This window comes from Letharia lupina, assembly GCF_014066315.1.
Source record: "Letharia lupina isolate WasteWater1 chromosome Unknown contig_5, whole genome shotgun sequence".
In the NCBI taxonomy this organism is placed as follows: Eukaryota; Fungi; Ascomycota; class Lecanoromycetes; order Lecanorales; family Parmeliaceae; genus Letharia; species Letharia lupina.
Window position 1 is genome coordinate 570230 of NW_023502974.1, and position 20361 is coordinate 590590.

A 20361-nucleotide genomic window follows, 5' to 3' on the forward strand; every position below is an offset into this window, starting at 1 on the left:
GCATATTCGACTGGCCCGCATTGTTCGGGTCTTGATGTACCCGTTCGCCAGCTTTCGTCTGAAATCCGTGTCTTTACGATTTGATCTTAGCCCTTTTTTACAATGCATCAGAGGCAGGGGCACCGAAAGCTAATTGTCCTGCCTTGAGTACATACTGAACGAGACAGCAACTTGAATCTTCTCCTCTTGATGTAACAAAAGCTCATCCATCCATCATTCAGAGGATGAGAGTAACCCCTGATGTAGTACTTATTCGGTGAGGTATTCCCCTAGAGAAGAGTCATTGAGTCCTTTTTTACTCTCGCACCATGGGCGGATGGGCTCTGTAGATATGGTGACAGTGCACGATGTCGGCAGATCTCAGGTCCATGGGAAGAAAACAATAGTGGCGGATTATTCTCGTGGAAGCTTATCATCAAGTGAAAAGGGATACGCCAATGCTTTGTTGCTTCGCTTGAACCTTCCCAAAAGCCGCTAGCTTGGTGATGAGTAATCAGAGTTACCCTCGCGTTTGCTGAACCTTGAAGTTTCAACATTCTGGTCTTCTTTAAAGAACAGTCTTGACACAGGCGACCAATCTGTTTCGTAGAGGATCTCCCACTCATGTTGAACTTGAGCCATGTTAAGACGACCTTCCTCACTTCGCTCCTTTAAAGGCGTCGTCGGCCAGGAAAATGTTCCCTCTTTTTAGAAAGAACTCCTCCAGCAATCTCAGCACAAAGCTGTGTCTTCTACTCCTCCTTTCAGAATGTACAGCAGCCTGGGCCTTGCCTTTTTTTTCCACCAACGCGCCTAGCTCTTTGGACGAGCAAGATCGATGGCTGTCCACCCCCTCCGAAGTGATCCACCGAAGCTTTCGCCCAACGCCCCCAGCCCCAAACTCCGAGGATAGAGCCCAAAAAGACCGAGTCCTAATTCTAACCCCATTGAAAGATGCCTCATTCCATCTCCCACATCACTTCGCCCTTCTCTCAAATCTCACATACCCTCACCACCTCATCGATCTGGGATTCATCATTGGAGACACCGTCGATGACACCCGGGCTGTACTGGATGCTGAACTCGACAAGATTGAGAGCGGTAAGCAAGATAAGGCCTTCAACAGCTGCACTACTGTTCTCCAAAACCTTGGCGATGTGGCTTCGCAGGAAGTAGCTGCGAGACATGGCTTTGCGGCGCAAGTGGATAGGCGGAAGAAGATAGCTATTGTGCGGAATACGCTACTCCAGAAGACGCTAAAGTCAACGCATGACTGGGTCTATTGGAGGGATGTTGACATTGCTGAGAGTCCTGATGGGATGTTGGAGGATTTAATAGCTCATGATAAGGATGTCCTCGTTCCCAGTAAGTTTACCCTTCTAGGTATATAAGTCTTCGCGTTGGCTGAAAATCATTAGATGTCTGGTTCCGTCGCCAGCAAAAAGGCAGTCTAATCGAAGGTGGATGTGAGTTCCCTTGGTTTCGGACCGAACTCCACTGATCAAGGGCCGCGCTTGCCAGACGACTACAACTCCTGGCAGGAAACTCCCCAAAGCGAAGCCTTCAAAGAGCGTCTAGATACCGAGGTCATAGTGTTCGAAGGTACCCGTCATAGCGCCCTTTTGACACGCACCAGCTAAATGAACAGGCTATTCGCAGTTCAAGACCCGCCGCCGACACTTGGCCAAACTTGGCGACTGGCGCAACAACGCCGCACTGGAAATCCCACTCGACGGCGTTGGGGGAGTCAGCCTTCTAATCCGAGCAGAAGTCCATCGCAAAGGTATCCTTCCAAAGTTCCTCGCCCGCTCCTCCATCCCTCCCTTTACTTTTTTCGTGACTGATCAAACAGGCATCGACTTCCCCATCAAACCAGTAGACCACCAGATTGAAACCGAAGGACTTGCAAGAATGGCGAAAATTGCCGGGTATGGGGTTTACGGTCTCCCAAATTACGTGATTTGGCATTTCGACACGTCAGAGAAAGAGGGCAATCTTCACGAGACACCTGCATGGCTTTGGCCGTTGCTGGGGATTGTGGCTGTAGCTGTGATAGTGCTAGGCTTGAGGCACAGGAAGTGGAGTCTGTATCAGATGCCGGAACTGCGACAACTTGGTTTTGCGCGATCGGCTAAGGTGCGACAGTACTGAGGGACACCTCAGCGCTTCGGTGTGCAATCGAAGAAACGTTCGTTTACAGAGAATGGCTCAGCTACTAGCTTCTTTCAAGCACACGGAGAATCATTTACCTCGAACAGGCCTTCTCGTAGATGTTGCATGTCATTGGTAGGCTATAATCATCCTTGGATAAAACTTGTCACCCATGGACAACATTCTCCATGGCGAATTTACTAACTCATGGTGTTATGGTATTCATCTCATAGGCAAGTTTCCATCAGTACCATGTACCCTCCCATAGACAAATTAGATTACCGATGGAGAATATATCTTCTTCGTATGGGATATACAACAGTAGAAGTCAACTACCAAGACTACTACTACTTACTTTCTCGACCCATTTCCACTAAATTTTGCTACCTCCCTTGCTACCTGCAAATTTACATCGGTATCGCTTTCCCTCACGGTCTTCTAAATTACGTTCTCTATAACCATGCTAAATCCTCATAGCAGTGGACGAATGTTTAGACAGTCAGACACATTATCCTAACTCGTTCCGTCGTGGCAAGCCATGGAACCCTTAGCCTCTGTCTTCCCACAAGCACATCGATGTATAGAACACCAAGGCTTCTGGTCTCGGCAGTTGCAACGGACAAAGACCTTCCCGGTAGTCTTCCCGTGGGCAGCGTAATGGTGTCCGCGTAAGTGGGTGAAGGTCAGTTTTATCTCTCGCGAAAGCGCGTGAAGATTGTTGCTGATGGTAACCTAGGTTGATCAGAAAGGCCTTGTGGATGTCACTCCTTTGAGCCTAGAAGCGAATAAGGGGAGAATGGTGGAAGCGCCTACGATGCTGAAGAAATGAGGGAGTGCATGCTATTTGGCTGATGAATCGAATGTTGTTGTTCAAGGACTATTGTACTTTTGGGGAATTTGCCGGGCTCGATTCGGAGGGGAAGGGGATTTACATGTAGGAAAGAAAGGGTGTGATTGTGGCTAATAGTGGTACACGCGGATCCATACTTACTCCCAAATATGGGAGCGAACATGAAGCGCTCCATCAATCAAGAATGAGGAAGTGTAGGTCTGTGGTGGTCAGTTTAGCATGATGATGCATCGGCAATTCGGGAAGGCGGCCCGCCATTTTCGAATTGCGGATTTCGCCCAGGTGGCCAGCACCTTCACATTCTTATATTTCAATGTACTTTAAGGTCGGCAGGGGGGTTTTACTAATCATACCTGGAGAGTCTTAGCAAAATTATAGGCGGGGAATATTTCGACCCGCATTGACAAGGCTTAGGGTATAAGTAGCTATAGTGTAAAATAATATCGTATTTTATAGAGATCCTACTAGGAGTATTTTTAAAAATTAGAAGAATTTTCGCTCAGGATATCCCTAAATCAGGAGATCTTCTCAGTCCTACCACTAATGACTAAGCCGTATTTTACACTTTGACGTAATACCTACTGCTTTACAGCCTACACCCCATCCCATCACACCCCGTCCCATCACATCCCAACACCCCCCACCTCCCGTAAGACCTCGAGAATATCACCCCTGCGAGAACTTTGGCTAAATCGCTTGAATCTGAAGTTAGAAATTAAATAGCGTGGATATAATTTACAGTAGCCTGATCCCGAAAACGAGGCTTAATATTCGTATTTACGGAAATAATTATAGAAGACTTACTTTCTCAGAAGACTTCCGGAAGAAATCTTAAATTACGATATTATAAGATTAAAAAATAATTAATATAAAAAGATTCTTCAAGAGATTTCAGAATAGATACGTTGAATCTTATAATAAATCTTTTTTTGTAAATGATACTTATGGTATTCTTGTTATCTAACTAGCCTATATAGATTATTACGAAAAACCCCCTATCGACCTCAATGTATTGATTCATTTTCCCTTCGTATAAAGTATACCCTATTTTCTATTTTAAACGAAGATTGATAGAGAAGTCGTGAAGCTAGATCTAGCCTAAACTTAATTTAGATAGTCTCTTAGACTTTAATAATAGCTGTCTTTCGATATTTGATTATCATTAGAGGCTATTAAAGTTACTTCTACTTATGAAATAAGTTACTTATTTACCCCTCTAGCTCTATATTAGCCCTATAATAAGTAGAAAAAAAACGACTTCTAAGTTACTTCTCTAAAGGAGCAATAATACTTTATAAGCTACTTATTTCATATTCTATTATACGCTCTAGAGTAGCCTTCTACACATATAACACGCTATTATTATCAAGTTTAATTCTATAGACGTTATAGCTAGAAAGAAGTTTAAACGCGTCTTAATAGACGTCTATATTAGCTATCTACTTATTAAGAAGATAATTAAGACTTTAAACAGTAGCGATTCCAGCCCGTCTAATTTAGAGACGGATTTCATAATGCAGATAGAAGTTATAATAACTGCGCTGAGGTATTGTCGTTGCAATAGCTTTAAGAGATATTTTATATTAGTAATTTAGACTCGCTTAGCGAGGTACCCTATGGCCAGCCCTACACTCGTTCCTCGCTTCGAGGACCAATCATATCGCAAGCTCATTACGGCATACTGCGTGAGGCCACTAAGACTCTATTAGAAGGCGTTCTTCGATCGTTTCTATTCGCTAAGACTCTATATCGAATATAGTTAATACGATATTATTACTACGAGACTATTTAAGAAGAAGAAGAAATAGTTATTATTTATAAGTCGAAATAGATGAGATACTATTAAAGAACTAATAGCTTATTATATTTCTACTTATTATAAGTAGAAGTAACTTTAATAGTTATTACGAGCGTATTCTTAATATACTACTTAGCTCTATAACTAGCGAGCCTTAGCGAAGACATTCTCTATTATATTATATCTTCTTTCTATTACGAGCGTATTCTTAATATATTACTTAATTCTATAACTAGCGAGCCTTAGCGAAGATATCTTCTATTATATTATATCTTCTTTTTATATATATAATTCGATAGTCTTATTATTCTCGTTCTATCTTACTTATACTAATATCGTATTTATATTAATTCTAATACTTTTTATCTATATAGTTCGATATCTTAGTTATCTTATTTAATATATCTATATTAATATTATATCTATATCGATTTTAATACTATAATTAAGATTAACTTATTTATTTTATTTATATTAATAAATAAATTTAAAGAAATACGCTAATAGAGACTTTAATAAGAAATTAAATTAAGTTATTATATCTCTAGATAAATCTATTAAATAGATAAATTAATTTTAAAGAGTTTAAATAAGATAGTAAAATAATTTTAATAAATAGTAGTTAAGAAATAAATAAGATATTAAACTATTTATATAACTAGCGAATCGAAAGAAATAGCTAATATTATTCTCTATTTTTATATTTAAAATATATATTAATAATATTACTTATAACTTTATATATTATAATATCTAGAATTTTAATAAGATCTTAATTAGATAAGAAATAGTCGAGTTATAGTTAATTTAAGATATTATTCTTCGAAACTTTCTTATATATAACTTCTCTATAAGATAAAAAACTCTTTAAGCGAAGTAGATATACTTAAAAAACTACTATTTAAAACGCTTATAATCTTCTTAACGTTTTAAATAATTAAGAAATAAATATATTAAACTCTTATAAAGAAATAATCTTATCTTAGACTTTATAGTAAAAAAATTTATTCTTAATATCGAATAATTTCGATACGCTTTTAAGAAACTTTATTATTCTCTAGTATATCTAATATTCTTAATATTTATTCTTTCGAAATATTTAAACTCCTCTTTACTTTATTTTAAATCTTTTTTTCTTCTTTTTTATAATAAAGTCTAATATTAAAAGAATAAATTAAATTAAGATCTTACTTAAGTAAATTAAATTTCGATAAATATTAATTCTATTAGATAATATAGCTGACGAGTTTAACTTAATAGAAATACTTAAAGATATTATTAATATTTTATAATTATAATATTAATTTAAATATTAATTTAACGAATTTATAATTATACTAAATAAGATTTATTAGAAGCGAGATAATTTCTAAGAGATTATTACTCGATATTATATCGTTATAATAAAAAAGAATCTAATTATAAATAATTTATTTTAGATTTATAGAATAATCGAGAAGATAAATTAATTAATTTAAGACTTTTAGAAGAATATAACTTCTCTATAATAAAAAGTTAATAATCTTAATTTATAATTTATAAAAGACTTATAGCTATTCTTAATTAAGAAGAAATATATATCTAAATAATTAAAAGAAAAATTAGTTAAGATCTTAAATCTACCTTTATTTATTAACGATATTAATTTTATTTAAAACGACTAATTCTTTAGAATAGAATAGAAATTTAAAATTAATAGTAATTATTATTTTATTAAGAACTTTAAGATAATCTATATAGTCTTATAACTCGATAATAAAACTATATAATATATAATATATAAAAGACTTCGAAACTTTATTAACTTATATTAATCTTTTAATAAAATTATAAATAAATAAATTAATATTTATAAGAACTTAGATCGATGTAGTAATATATTATATAATATATATACTTTATAATAAAAGACTTAATTCTTTATCGATTTCTATTTAAATCTTATTTAATTAGATATTATTCTTAATATTAAAAAAACTTAAATATTAAAAAATTATCTTTTTAAGAAATTAAGAAAGAAATTAAGAAAGTTATAGTAGATTATAGAAAGTTTTATTATTTTAAAGATTATAAAAAAATATTTTTAAAAGCTAGATAACTTATAACGTACTAATTATAAGAATTTTAAATTTATAAAAACTATTATTAAATTAATTATAATACGAATATCGACGATAATATCTATAATTAATATATATTTTATACTTATTATTAAATTCAATTTAAGTATAATTACTACGCTTTTAAATATTACGATTAATTTAAAATTAAGAGAATTAATATACTATAACTATAATAAGAAAAACTACTATCGAAAGAACTATATAATAACTATTTAAATTGAGACTAATAAAAAGATCTTTAAAAAAATATAATTTCACGCGATAGAAATAGATGAAGAATTTGAAATTAATAATATCGATACTATAAGTAATGACGATTCTTCTTTAAATTTAAAAAATAAATAACCTCTTTTAAAGTTATAATAAGAGATACTTATAAAATATACTTAGTAAATACTTTTAATAACGCTCTAGCACATTATCTTTTTATATATAAATTACGCTTTTCTTATAAGAAAGAATTTATTTATTTAAGAACTCTCTTATAGATAGTAAATATATCGATACTTATATAGTTATAAACGAGTTTCTAGTCTTAATAATATATAAGACCTTATATTTAAAATTACTTCTACTATTATAATTTAAATTATTAAGAAATTATAATAGCTAGATCGTAAAACGACTAATTATATACTATTTACTTTCTACGATAATAATAAAAGACTATTAAAAAAAAAAAAATCTAATACTAATTATACTATTAAAATACGATATAATAATTAAAAAATCTTAAATAAATAAATACGAGGTAATTCTTAATATATTATAAAATAAGATACTCTTTTTACTTAGTTAATATAATTATAATAATAATTAGATATTAATAATAAACGAACTTTTTTTTCTATTAACTTCGAAGCTTTAATTACTTATATTATCTATCTCTCTATCTATTATATTAAAATAATAAAACTATTTTCTACTTATCTATAATAACGAGATTAATTTAAATATCTTCTTATTAAATAAAAATAAGAATAATAAGAAGTCTAAGTTTATTAATATCGCTAAGATTAATATAATAGCCTACTATTAATTAATCTATAAAAAGATAATAAACTATTTATATTAATAATAAATGAGATTTATAATAACTTATTAATATTATATATATCTCTTACTATATAGATAGCTCGCGAACCTTATATATTAATTAATAAACTCTATTTTTATAACTTAGAAAAGAAATATAAAAGATATTATAATTCTAATTATTCTATTTAAATTAATAATATTAATAAGATTAATTCTAAAAAGATAAAACGTAAGTTATCTTTAGAGTATTACGACTATCTAAATATTTTTAATAGAATTAAGATAAATATATTTCTCTTATATTATCTTTATAATTATAAATTAAAATTTAATAATAATTTCGATAAAACGAAACTTTCGAAAAGTAAGATCTATTTAATATTAAAATATAAATTAAAATAGATAAAGAAGTATCTAGATAAATATCTAAAGAAGGAATTTATAATATTAAGTTATATATTATTCGCCTTATCTATTCTATTCGCGGAAAAGCTAAATAGAGAGTTATATTTTTATATAAACTATCGAAAGCTAAACGCTATTATTAAAAGAAATCAATACTTAATCTTATTAAAAGACGAGGTTTTAATAAGAATTTAGAAATATAAATATCTTACTTAATTAGATATTATAGCCGCGTTTAATAAACTATATATATATTTCGATAGTAAGAATTTTATTACTTTTATTATCTCTCTTAGAGTATATAAATATTAAATTCTTCTCTTTAATTTAATTAACGGTCTAGCTATATATTAATAATATATAAATAATATTCTATTTAAATATCTAAACGATTTCTACTAAATCTATCTCGATAATATATTTATTTATAGTAAGATAAAAAAGAAATACGTCTAATACGTTAGATAAATTCTTTAAAAATTAAAAGATATCGATCTTTAGATAAATATTCTTAAGTGTAAATTCTATATCTAGAAAACTAAATTTCTAGATTTATTAATATCTATAGACGGGTTATAAATAAATTCTATTAAAATTTAGAGCGTCTATAGCTTAATTCGATTCGAGAGCCCTTAATTAATTACGTTATATTATTCTATCGATATCTTATTCGCTTAAATACGAATTCGAAAATCGCTATTATTTATTCCTGCGCTTATAAATATAATTTTCGCTATATTATATCGATTTCCTCTCGGCTAAGCTTTCTATATACGTCTATATTCTAGCTAGCGATATCGCTATAGCGTAAATATAAAGAGCTACTATTGTCCTCAATACCTCTTATAGAGAAAAATACGATACTGAAATTCCCGGATACGATTATTTCTTTACTACTTTTATTATTTTTCAAGCGTTAAGCGTGTATATATACTCATTTTTTCTATCTTTTTACTTATTAATTATGAAATATAATTTAATAAAGAAGAGAAGTAGTATTATAAGTATATTCTTAATATACTTCTTAGCCCTATAACTAGCGAGCCTTAACGAAGATATCTTCTATTATATTATATCTTCTTTTTATCTATATAGTTCGATATCTTAGTTATCTTATTTAATATATCTATATTAATATTACATCTATATCGATTCTAATAGTCTCTATTGTTATTATTATCATTTCTTCTTTCACTTAAGTATTCGTAGTTGGAAATGTAAATCGTATATTATATTATACTAGATCTAATATAATAAAAGTTAGTCATATAAAATCTCGTATATTACTTATTATAAGATATCTTAGAGATACTTATAGAGTTACTAGCGTAGACTTAATATCGTATATATATATATCTATAGATTATATAGATAATTAATTTCTTTTACGAAGATTATTATCGAAAGTTTTAAATATTAGAGTTAGAGCTTTAAAACTCTTAGTATTCTTAGTAAATATCTTAAATATCTTAAATATTAATACTTTATATAATAGCGATATTAATACTATATATATAAAGTATATATATATAAAGTATATATATATAAAGTATATATATATAAAGTATATATATATAAAGTATATATATATAAAGTATATAGTAGCGATATTACTATATATATACGAGGTATATAATTACGATATTACTATATATATAGTAATAATAATAATATAATATTATATATACTTACGCTAATAAGAATATTATAAGAAATAAAGAATAGAAGAAGAATATAAAGCTTTTTAGTATATATTTAATATATATTTAATATAGTAAATAGATATCTTTCTATTACTCTTTAATCTTAAATAATATTTAATACTTAGAGTATTAATTATAACGACGAAATTAGATTATAAATACTCGCTTTAGTCGAAGCTAAAATTAGATAAAGCGATATATAACTCGAAACGATATATCTAAGACTTAAAAGAAGATCGAAAAGCGATAGATCTATTATTAAAAGTATAAATTATTATAGAAGAGAATTTAGAAGTGGATAGAGCGTATATCTAGATATATTATCGAAGTTATTTATTTATAAGATAATAATAAGTATCGAAAGAGTCGTAAAGAAGAAGATAAGCGACTTTATAATTTAGTTAATCGAGTAAATTAGTATATACGTAATTATATAAAATATCGTATATAGATTATAAAGCTATTTAAGAAATTTGCTAAAATATTAGAAATATTAAGAATATTAAGAGTTTTAGCGTATATTTAGAACTTTCGATAATAATCTCCGTATATTATATATATATATAAGTTAAATTATAATAATTTCTTAATATTACTCGTTCGCTAATATAAGATATATATTATAAATTATATACGATTTTAAAAAACGTTGAACGCTTAGTAGCCTCAGCCGTTTAGTTATATTTATCGATGTAATTTTCACTTCGAATATTTTGCACATCTTATTAAGGAAGTTCGGTGAATTGAAATTCGATTCTAGCGGGCTTTCCACGTTCTCTATACCGTTTCTTGACACCGAAACACCTCAATACAATACCGTATTACACTCAAGCGTCGCCAGACATCCTTCGATTCGTGCCATCACAATGCTTTGCTCACCAACCTCGTGGCCCAGCTTCAGCCTCATCTTATTCGTCTCCCTCTCCTTTACCACGACCGTCCTCGGAGTCAATAAAGAGCGATCGCTCTCAGAGCTGTCTTCTGCTACCAACCTCACAGCCGCAATACCCTTCTACTCTCTACCAACCACATACCCGCTCTCCCTGACACCGCAGAACCCGACCATCGAGAACCAGATCCGTGAAACGCTCGCGCACTACCCGCTCGCGATCGACGGCAAGAACTTCGCCGCCCTAGACCTCGTCTTCACCCAACATGTTGTCGCCAATTACTCCGAACCCTTGGGCGTCCTGACGGGTCTGCCTGCGGTTGTGTCGGCGCTGGAATCGAGCTTGTCGCCGGTCGGAACGCAGCATGCATTTAGTACGCAGGTCATTGAGATCTTGGCGGGTGAGGTTGAGGCGAGGAGTTTGACGTATTATACCGCGTCACATTTTGGGCAGGGGGACTACTATGGTCAGGTAAGCTGTCTGAAGAGTTCATATTACGTGCGTTCGTTCGTTCGCTCGCTATGCCTGGGACACGTTTTTTCTCTATTCGGGAGTTGTCGGATGGGACTAGTGAGGCAATGTATTGTACCTGGGATATGTATGAAGAGTCTTTGAGATTGACACTGATATTCGCCGGAAAGGTGCTCTACGCCTATGGCCAATACCAGGATGACTGGATCAAGATCTGCTGCCCAGAAGTGTGGAGGATCAAGACTCGCACGCTGGTCTACATGGTATGTTTTACGTCACACCGAAATTAGCTAGCTTCGTGGTAGTCCAGGCGGCCGAACGTGTTCTCTGATCATTCATAGGGCCCGTTGATCGGCAACTTGTCGATATTCACATAAAAAAGTCCACCAAAAGGCTACTACTGTCATAGGTGGCCGCTACATCCAAGTTTACTGGAAGACATTTGGCAATTATAGCACCTACTTTACAACACAGGATGATGTCAAATCTAGTTAGTATTGCTGTTGTCGCAATTCTTATGCTCGCAGCCTTGATCCCTCAAAAGGCTACGTGACGGGTCTCTTCAGGGTAGGTCTGACGTCTCTGTCAGCAATAGGTAGTATAATTCATGCTATGGAGTCCTCTGAGCTTGCTATGCAAAAAACAGAGGGTGAAAAATCCGGTCCCGCCTGCCCCCTGATGCATACACAATCCACCAATTTTGTGTCCCTTTTCATCATTTATCAAGGTGCGCACTATGTCTTAACTTCTCAAAATTCCCAACAAAGTCTTGCTCCTTATCGTCGACACAATCCCCAACGGCGACCTCGAAAACTTCACTTCGAGCTGTAGGACCATTCGCAATCTCGCCAGTGACGTCTTGTGCAAACACAGGGAAAGGACACAGACCTACGGGACGCTCACAAGCGGCGACTCAACCATAACAAGGGAGGGTACAATCGGGACTCGTCCAACGGTTGTGCTTCGCGATCTTCTCACCAATGATACACCGTGTAATCTCACCAGTTCACACTCCAGCGACCAGGAGTATGACAATGTAGAATAGGGGGACCGCAGTCAGGCTTATCCGTCCCGAAAATCTGAGTAAATCCAGCTCTTCGAGACGAGTATCACGAGTATTTTAAACAGCAAGTAGTAAAAAAACCACATCCATTAAATACAACACCTATAGATTTCCAAAACACCACCCAGAACGCTGACTCCAAGAACCCCGCTCACCTAAGCACGACGAGCCGCCCAGAGAACAATGCGTACGTCCTTCTCAACGCGTGGAGGACGCTCCTGTCCCCCCACCTGATCTCGCCGAGACCTACGCGTCACAGCCCGCTCCCAAGCACTCACAGCGTGCACGCCCATCATTCGGGAAACGTCGCGTCTCACAGTCCGCCTAATCCCGCGCTGGTGAAGCGACGGAGAGCGCTCTCGCTCGCGCATCTCCTTCTCATGACTCGTCGTAGAAAGTTCCCAGGCCCGAATGGCCGCCAAGCCTTGCTCCCGGTCACGGGCGCGCTGGGCGGAGAGGAGGAGAGTTTTGGCTTGGATGGGCTGGGGTCTCGCATTCTTTTTGTCGGGTTTCGTCTCCTGTAGGATACAAGTCCGTGAGACGAAGCTGTTGTCTTCGATCCTCGACTGATGATCCTGGTCAGAATTTGTATCATCTCTATCATCTGCAACACGACGTTGCCCCTTCATCTGTTCATGCCCCTGCTCAACCTGACTTCCACACGCGTCTTTCTTACTGATGGATCCAACGAAGCGCTTTGCAGCTGTCTTCGCGACCGCGAAGAGGCTTCCGCGAAGCTCAAGGCCGCGATTATGAGCAAGGCCGCAAGAGCTTCCTCGTCCGGACGAATGTCGGTCGGGTTGTGAGACATGTTTGGGGGATGCTGAGGTGGAAGATGAGTTGTATTATTCCTTCTGAGTGGCGTCTGCAGGATGAGAAAACGCAAGAGGGATATGGATAGATATAGACCAGTGAATCGATGGGGCAGAGACAAAGGAACGATTCAGACAAAGAAATTGTTCACGCAAAGACATTTTCTGCTCAATGAGACGAACCAGTTGCGCTGAAGGGATGCTCTGGAGGCGTTCGTTGTCCTACACCACAACTGATAGTGCCGTAAAAGTTTTGACAAAAATCCGACCACAACTTCTCATCGCCCACATGTTGGCAAAAGACCGCAACAAGTGCGCACCGGTTAGCTATCGCATCCAGGTCACCCTTCGTCGTGCCTTTGATCCAAGTCGGGCAGTGAACAAAGGGAAGGAATCTCTTGTAAATATATCAAGAGACACTATCTGAAAGCCAATGCCCTTCTGCATCGTCGTCCTCGTCATAGACCCACCTTCGCACCTAATACCCAGACTTTCCCGGTATCACGCCGTAGCAAGGCCCACCCTTCCCAAACATCTTCCGCAAGTCCTCAACGATAGCCTCCGGCCTCTCCCACGCCGCGAAATGACCACCCTTCTCATGCTCACTTTGGAAAACCACTGGACCGAGCGTCTGCGCCCAAGTCTTCGGCACGACGGTGATCTCTCTCGGAAAATGTGCAACGCCCAATTTAACATGCGGAATCCATCCGCGCAGCGTGGGTGTCGAAATGCTCGAGAAGGGTTCAGGGTGGGTAGCTTCGTAATAGATCCGGACACTCGCTGCGGGTCCGGCTTTCGAAAACCAGTAGATCGATACCCATGTCAGAATCTCGTCGTCGGTCCACCGGTAGCCGTCGGTCCAGTCGTGCAGCTTTTCGAAAATCCAGGCCAGGAGGGCGGTGGGGCTGTCAGCGAGTGCGTAGCCGACGGTCTGGGGTTTGGTGCTCTGAAGGAGGTTGTATCCATAACCCTCATTCATGAACCATGCTGATCTCTCGTGTCCCGCTTTTTCGCGAGCGTTGTACGGGGATATGGCGTGCTGGAGGGCCAGGAGCGGTTGTTGAGCGAGTTTTGGGGCTTGTCCGAGGACCAGGTTGATGTGGGACGCTTTGCAATGGTCGGGGTATTGCAGGCCGATCGCTCGCGTCACTGAAAATCCCCAGTCTCCGCCTTGTGTGACTATCAAAATATCAGGTATGATGTACCGGACAGTCAGAGGGCAGCCTACCATATTGATCGTACCCAAGCTGAAGCATCAGCTTGTGACATGTTTCGGCGTACTTCGTGAGTGTAAACCCTTTCTTGTTGATGCCGTCGGAAAACCCGAACTGAAGGTTTAGCTCAGCTTCCCTCCTTAATGCTGAACGGGAATTTACGATGGCGGAGTGGTTTGCCGGCAGGGTCATTTGTTTGACGAATCCGTACTTACATTGGGTAGTGAGGGCGCTACGAGATGGAATCCAGGGGCATTTCCGTCTCCGTTGAGGAAAGGCAATAACTTCCTTACCTCAATAAATGATCCTGGCCCTAATAGCGTCCGTCAATTGAAGCTGGCAAAACCGAGAAGGAGACGGCGTAAAAGCTCCTGTGGCAATACCTACATCCATGAGAAAACAAAAGTGGAATAGCTCCTCTCTTGGTACATGGTTGATGAACGACTCGAAGTCACTCTCGTTAGCCAACAGCAATGTCAAACAGTGTTCGAGGAGGATGCCTTACAATGAATATCAAGATCGCCGAAACCGTCAACGTCCAGCTTGGTTTGGTAATTTGGCAATTCATTCAACGTCGCTTCCGCTTTCCTCCAATCGAAGCCTTCTTTCCAGTAGTTCGCAAGTCGACGTATATCAGCAACGGGCGCACCAAATTGCCAGACATCCTGGTCCGCGTACTCAAGCTGATCAGGGAACTTGGCAGTTGAGAGACGTTGCTTCAAGTCCTTGAGTACCTCATCTGATACTGAGATTTGGTATGGTTCTGGCACCATGGTCACTCTTCATTACTTGGAAGGGCGGTCGGTTCCTAAAGTCAACATTCCACTGGAGACGACTTCTTCTTTCTTTAAACGAAGCTTCGTAGATGTATGACTCACGCGGGTATTATTAATCAAAAGATTTCCATCAGAGCAACAGGGGCCATCGCAACCCCTGTGAATCATGTCCATCTCCCGCAAAACTCTTGGCGGACAAAGATACAAGTAATAAGCAAGTACTGTAAAGCACGTATCAAACGGTATGGACTGTTCGTCAAGAAACACCTATAACGACGTAACTTTGCGTATGGATCGCTCGATCACCTACTGACGTTCTTAGTAGAGCAGATATGACTGAGGTACTCTGTACGTACTCGTGCCGCGCTCCAAGTGAGGAAAGCTGAAAATCATCTCGGTCGTCTAGGTCACGTGATGACTGACAGATGTCTTGGCACTCGACTCTCCGCCCTCCCTTCACACCCTCAACGACCAATTGCATCCCCAACCCCGGCCAACCATGGGCTGGCTCTGGGGCAAGTCCGACCCTCCCAAATCCTCCGACAGTGACCCCCTCCGCGACCTCGACCCCAGCCTACGGGACTTCCTCTCCAAAGAATCCCCCGTAAAATACACGCCCGCTCCACCTCCCCCAGCTCCGCCTCCGGAAACCACCACCCCTGCGTCCGCCACCAAAACAGAACCCTCCTCCACCCCCGTCGTCCCCCCCGAATCCCTCTACCCCGACGGCCGCTACGCCCACCTCTGGACGACCTACAAGTCCCTCTCGGCCATCGAAGCCGAATCGAAATCCGACCAAGAGAAACTCCTCGACATACTCGAAGGCTACAAAGAGCGAAAAGCGCAAATAGGGCGGGCGGCGGTGGAGAACTGCGTCGAGGAGCAGTTGGCCGTGAACGATTGCTACGACACGGGGCGGTGGAGGGACAAATTGATGATGTGCAGGGGGGAAAACCGGGCGTTTGAAAGATGTTACATCATGCAATCGGTATGCCCTGCACCTCTCCATCAACGGACTGTTCAAAAGAGAAAAACCCCGGGCTGGGTGATAGAACGCTAATACTCGCTCGTCCAGCGCTTCCTCAAAGCCCTCGGCTACCTCTCCACCTACTCGCGGCCCGAATCCGTCGACGAAGCCATCCAGATGCACGCCGACACCCTCTACCACCGCATGCTGGCGCAGGAAGCCGCCGCCGCCGAAGCCAAAGCCGCCGGCCTGCCCGAACCCCAATTCGCCCCCATCCTCGCCTCGGTGTCGCGATCCACAACGCCTGCCGCGGGACCAACGACTCCGGCTCCATCACCAGCACCAGCAGCGGCGGCGAAGAAAGACGACCTGCCGCCCCTGATGCCGGAAACGCAAGCGCTGCTGACGGCGGAGACGCAGGCTGCGTTGAGGCAGCGGTTGAAGGGTATGACGCCGACGGAGAGGGAGTTGGAGGAGAAGGGGCTGGTGATGGACGCGAAGGCGGCGAGGGAGACGGGGAGGCAGGTGTCGGATATTATTGGGCTGAGGAAGAGCAGGAGAGAGGAGGGGAAGGCGACGGTGGGTGATACCATTAGTGGGTGGTTTGGGTGGTAGATGATCTACGGACAATCTTAGCACTAAAATCATGCATTAAGGGCATGTTATAATGGTATGCTGGGGCTCATTGATAGCCTAAGCAAAACGGGCGCTCCATACATGATAATATGTGTGCCATTTTAGGCATTTCATATGTGTGTTTCTGAGCTTGGCTCATAGACCAGCTCGTGTATCATTACATGGGATCTCAAATATGATTACCCTCACCATAAAACGCCCGCTCAATGCACCACTCATAATGCTGAAGAGATTCATCAAGGCCATCAGGGCCAGGCTCCCTGCTGTTGCTGCGATTGCCCCGGCCTCGGGAAGATAGGAACAGTGCCTAATTGCTCGAATCCGCCCATCGTGCCCTGACCCGCCTGCCAGCCTTGTCCTGTTTGCTGATTTATAAAGACGCTCTGCCGGAACGGATTGGTACCGGTCTGGTTGGGCACTAATGGTGATGCTGCAGGTGGAGATGCGGTGCGCGCGAAAGGGTTCGTCCCTGTTCGATGAGGCGTGACTGGATTATTTGGAGATGGTTGTTGTTGAGGTTGGGGCGCAGGTTGCGAGGTGAAGGGGATGTTTTGCTGTAGTTGGGGTGGTGGCGAAGTGAATGGTGATCCTTGTGCAGGCGGCTGAGATGCGAATGGAGAATTTTGCATCTGGCCCGTGGGTTGATTGGAGATGCTACGGGCGAAAGGATTGGTGGATTGATGTTGTAATGGTGAGGCAACAGGTCCAGCATTCTGGTAGGAAGAGTTCGAAACTCCTGTGGGTTGGGGCATCATAGATTGTCGGAACGGGTTTGACAATCCTGTCTGTTGTGGGGCAAACGATTGCGGCGTTGTAAAGGATCGCTGCGGAGGACCAAAGGAGGGTTCACCTGTATTGAACTGCTGTTGAGATGTTGGAAACTGCGAGGTACTGTTCTGTGGTGCGCTTGAGAAGAGGTCCTGCTGTTGTGCGAATGGCTGCTGGCTGTAACCGCCGAAGCCGGCTTCACTAAAATTCTGCTGCACAGCCTGTTGTGCTTGAGGTTGCCCAAATGGGTTTGCACTGCCGGAATTCCCGCCGTTTTGTGGTTGCGGCTGCTGCCCGGTGTGTGCAAAGAAGTTATGTTGTGGAACAGTAGTTCCCGTCTGCTGTGGTATTGCCTGCTGTTGTTGGTACTGAGGTCCCGTTTGGAAGTTGAGCATTTGCTGCTGAGGCGTTGAAGCCATAGGTTGTTGATTCTGCTCGATTGAATCGAAGAAGTCTATCAAATCCGGAGCCGGACCTTTCGCCTCTGGTTTTGCTGGAGCTGGCTGTGATGCAAGTTTCAGCTCGGGGAGCGCTTTGCTTGCTCCACCTTTGTTCAATGAAAGTTTCGAAAACCCATCCACAGGCTCTGACGCCCCATTGCTTGTGCTCTTCTTCCCCTTCTTCGCATCTTGCTGTGCCAGATACTGCCGTCTGTTGATCTCAAAATCTGGATCTTTGAGGTATTCTTCCAGAGAAGAAGTCAGGCTGGTCGGAGCGTGTTTAAGCTTCGGAATCTCTAGTCGTGTTGCATTCTCATACTGTCTAGCTGTGCTCAAGAATTCCACGACCAGGTTGGTCTGCTTAGTGAACGTCTTGTATATAGCTAGAGCTCTTTCTGCATCGTATTTGGACATTTCAAAGTAATGCTCTGACCGGCCTACGTTAGCCAGCAATTCGTCGCTTTGATTACGAAGGTTCGTACCGAGAACATTGATCGTCCCTTCGTTCATAACGCCGTAGAGTATCAAGAGATCCATAGTCAGCAAACGAAACGCGCATACGGTGATCTCATTTTCCGCCTCCGTATTAAGGAGCTATCAAGGCGGTCAGTGTCCCTCTGTCGATGTACCGAGACTCGAACAAGTAGCACCCACATCACATTGCAGCAGCTTTGAAATTTGACTCTGCACAGCTTCCGTCTCCCTCAGTAGACCCTTGTCTATGGTCTGTCTCTTTAATCGAGTAGGACCTTCCCTGACCCAATCTATTCTGGTATCTTTGTACGCCTTTGCTCGAGCCAGTAGATAGGTATAGTAATGCCGGATATTGGTTCCCTGGACCTGCACTAACCTCTCACACCCATTAGCACAGTCTCAAGTCGTAGGATTCTTGTGAGGGAAAGCCCCATCTCTTTACAAACATGTAGACCCACATTCTGTCGGCCCCCGTGCAGATACCATCTTATACTCCTTAGACGTACCATCTGAGAAATTGCTTATGGCAAGCTTCGAAGGCGACTCCGCTACGTATTTCAGCGTCACGTTGGGTTCCCCTTCTCGTACCATGAGATGCACTATGATTAGTGATTTGAAGACTATTGTCCATGTTGAATCTCTGAGGCGGTTCTGTAGGGCTCGAAAGATCTCGGCGACTCCGGCTTCTCCAGCGTGGGTTGCGACTAGGATATGTTCGACATATTTGGCCTTGGGTGGGGCGAGCTATCTCTAGAGGTCAACAAAGGGATCGCGGCACTGCGTGACGGGTCTTCTCGCCTTGATCTTCGTCCCGCCTTTGACCGACTTTTCGAAAGATCCAGACATGGCAGATGGGCACCCGTCGCAACGACAAGTGCGGGCTTGGCTGTTTGCAGCAAGACTGCTAGTCTTGGAGGTGGAGTTGGAAGGCTTTCGGGCATTCCACCGAAGCTATCGCGAAAGCCCCGGTAACGGGGTCATGCTGTCGTCACTGTGAAGTTGTTTGCTAGGTCCGAGTGTACCTCCAGTGGAAGTTATCAGAAGCGCACGTGTTGGTGGCAGGGCGCTAGAGCAGGCGTATAGGGCCGTCGTCCTGGTGCGCTTGAACTATTTACCGTTGCATCAATTACAACGTGGCATCAACGAACTGTTAAAGTTGTGGCAACGAGAACGACTTCTCTTGTGTATGCTGATTCGGGGCCCAGCCTGCCGGATGACAATGGATGCTTGGCGCTGTCCCCGCGGATCTACTATTGTTTCTTCTACATATCTCTAAACTCCTTTGATTTCTCGGACAGGATAACACGCATTCTATATTATTTTCCGATACTCGAAGAGGTTTCAGTGTCAAATCTATGGAGGACGAGCTCAAATATGGAAGTATCTTCTGTTGTGTCGAATGGGCAGGCAGAGATGTTGCGTTGTTGTTACGTCCGTTCAGTCATGTAGAGACTATCGGTAGTCAGGAAATGATGGACTGTTGACAGCGCTGTGCTCAATCTGCCGCGCAGCAATCTTGACCCTCAGTATCGCTTGAGCTGAGCATCTAGTGCGCCTACGGCCATGATTCCAGATCTTACATAAGGCGGGAATAGGCAAGAGATGACGGAGATGTGATTGACCTTGGCCTTGAGAAAGAGGTTGACAAGGATATGCATTGCGTTATGTACATGGCGTGCTGGTGATAAAACTCTTGTGCAGGACTTGCACTTCAACGCCCCAAATCGCGGATGGAACGTGCAGTATGTAGTCCATGGTAGGACACCTTCCAGGTTTGAGGATCAGAAATGCCTTCATCGCGTC

General features: G+C 40.3%; 5 protein-coding genes across 5 annotated transcripts; 3 read left to right on the forward strand and 2 right to left on the reverse strand.

The window, feature by feature from the left end:
• Nucleotides 1-674: 674 nt before the first annotated feature.
• HO133_008413 (uncharacterized protein) lies at nt 675-2959 on the forward strand (the record flags this gene model as incomplete). Its single annotated transcript, XM_037299279.1, has 4 exons — nt 675-1344; nt 1486-1581; nt 1628-2115; nt 2867-2959. 4 exons carry the CDS (start codon nt 675-677, stop codon nt 2957-2959), a joined length of 1347 nt encoding a protein of 448 aa, XP_037155280.1.
• A 7954-nt stretch (nt 2960-10913) lies between these two features.
• On the forward strand, nt 10914-11903 carry HO133_008414 (uncharacterized protein; the record flags this gene model as incomplete). Its single annotated transcript, XM_037299280.1, has 3 exons — nt 10914-11408; nt 11579-11671; nt 11802-11903. The coding sequence occupies 3 exons, from the start codon at nt 10914-10916 to the stop codon at nt 11901-11903; spliced, it is 690 nt and encodes a 229-aa protein (XP_037155281.1).
• A 723-nt stretch (nt 11904-12626) lies between these two features.
• On the reverse strand, nt 12627-15270 carry HO133_008415 (uncharacterized protein; the record flags this gene model as incomplete). Its single annotated transcript, XM_037299281.1, has 4 exons — nt 12627-13294; nt 13806-14462; nt 14512-14643; nt 15003-15270. The coding sequence occupies 4 exons, from the start codon at nt 15268-15270 to the stop codon at nt 12627-12629; spliced, it is 1725 nt and encodes a 574-aa protein (XP_037155282.1).
• Nucleotides 15271-15772: 502 nt separating this feature from the next.
• On the forward strand, nt 15773-16855 carry HO133_008416 (uncharacterized protein; the record flags this gene model as incomplete). Its single annotated transcript, XM_037299282.1, has 2 exons — nt 15773-16261; nt 16349-16855. 2 exons carry the CDS (start codon nt 15773-15775, stop codon nt 16853-16855), a joined length of 996 nt encoding a protein of 331 aa, XP_037155283.1.
• A 266-nt stretch (nt 16856-17121) lies between these two features.
• HO133_008417 (uncharacterized protein) lies at nt 17122-19404 on the reverse strand (the record flags this gene model as incomplete). Its single annotated transcript, XM_037299283.1, has 5 exons — nt 17122-18512; nt 18567-18678; nt 18739-18929; nt 19017-19302; nt 19357-19404. The coding sequence occupies 5 exons, from the start codon at nt 19402-19404 to the stop codon at nt 17122-17124; spliced, it is 2028 nt and encodes a 675-aa protein (XP_037155284.1).
• Between the last annotated feature and the right edge of the window lie 957 nt (nt 19405-20361).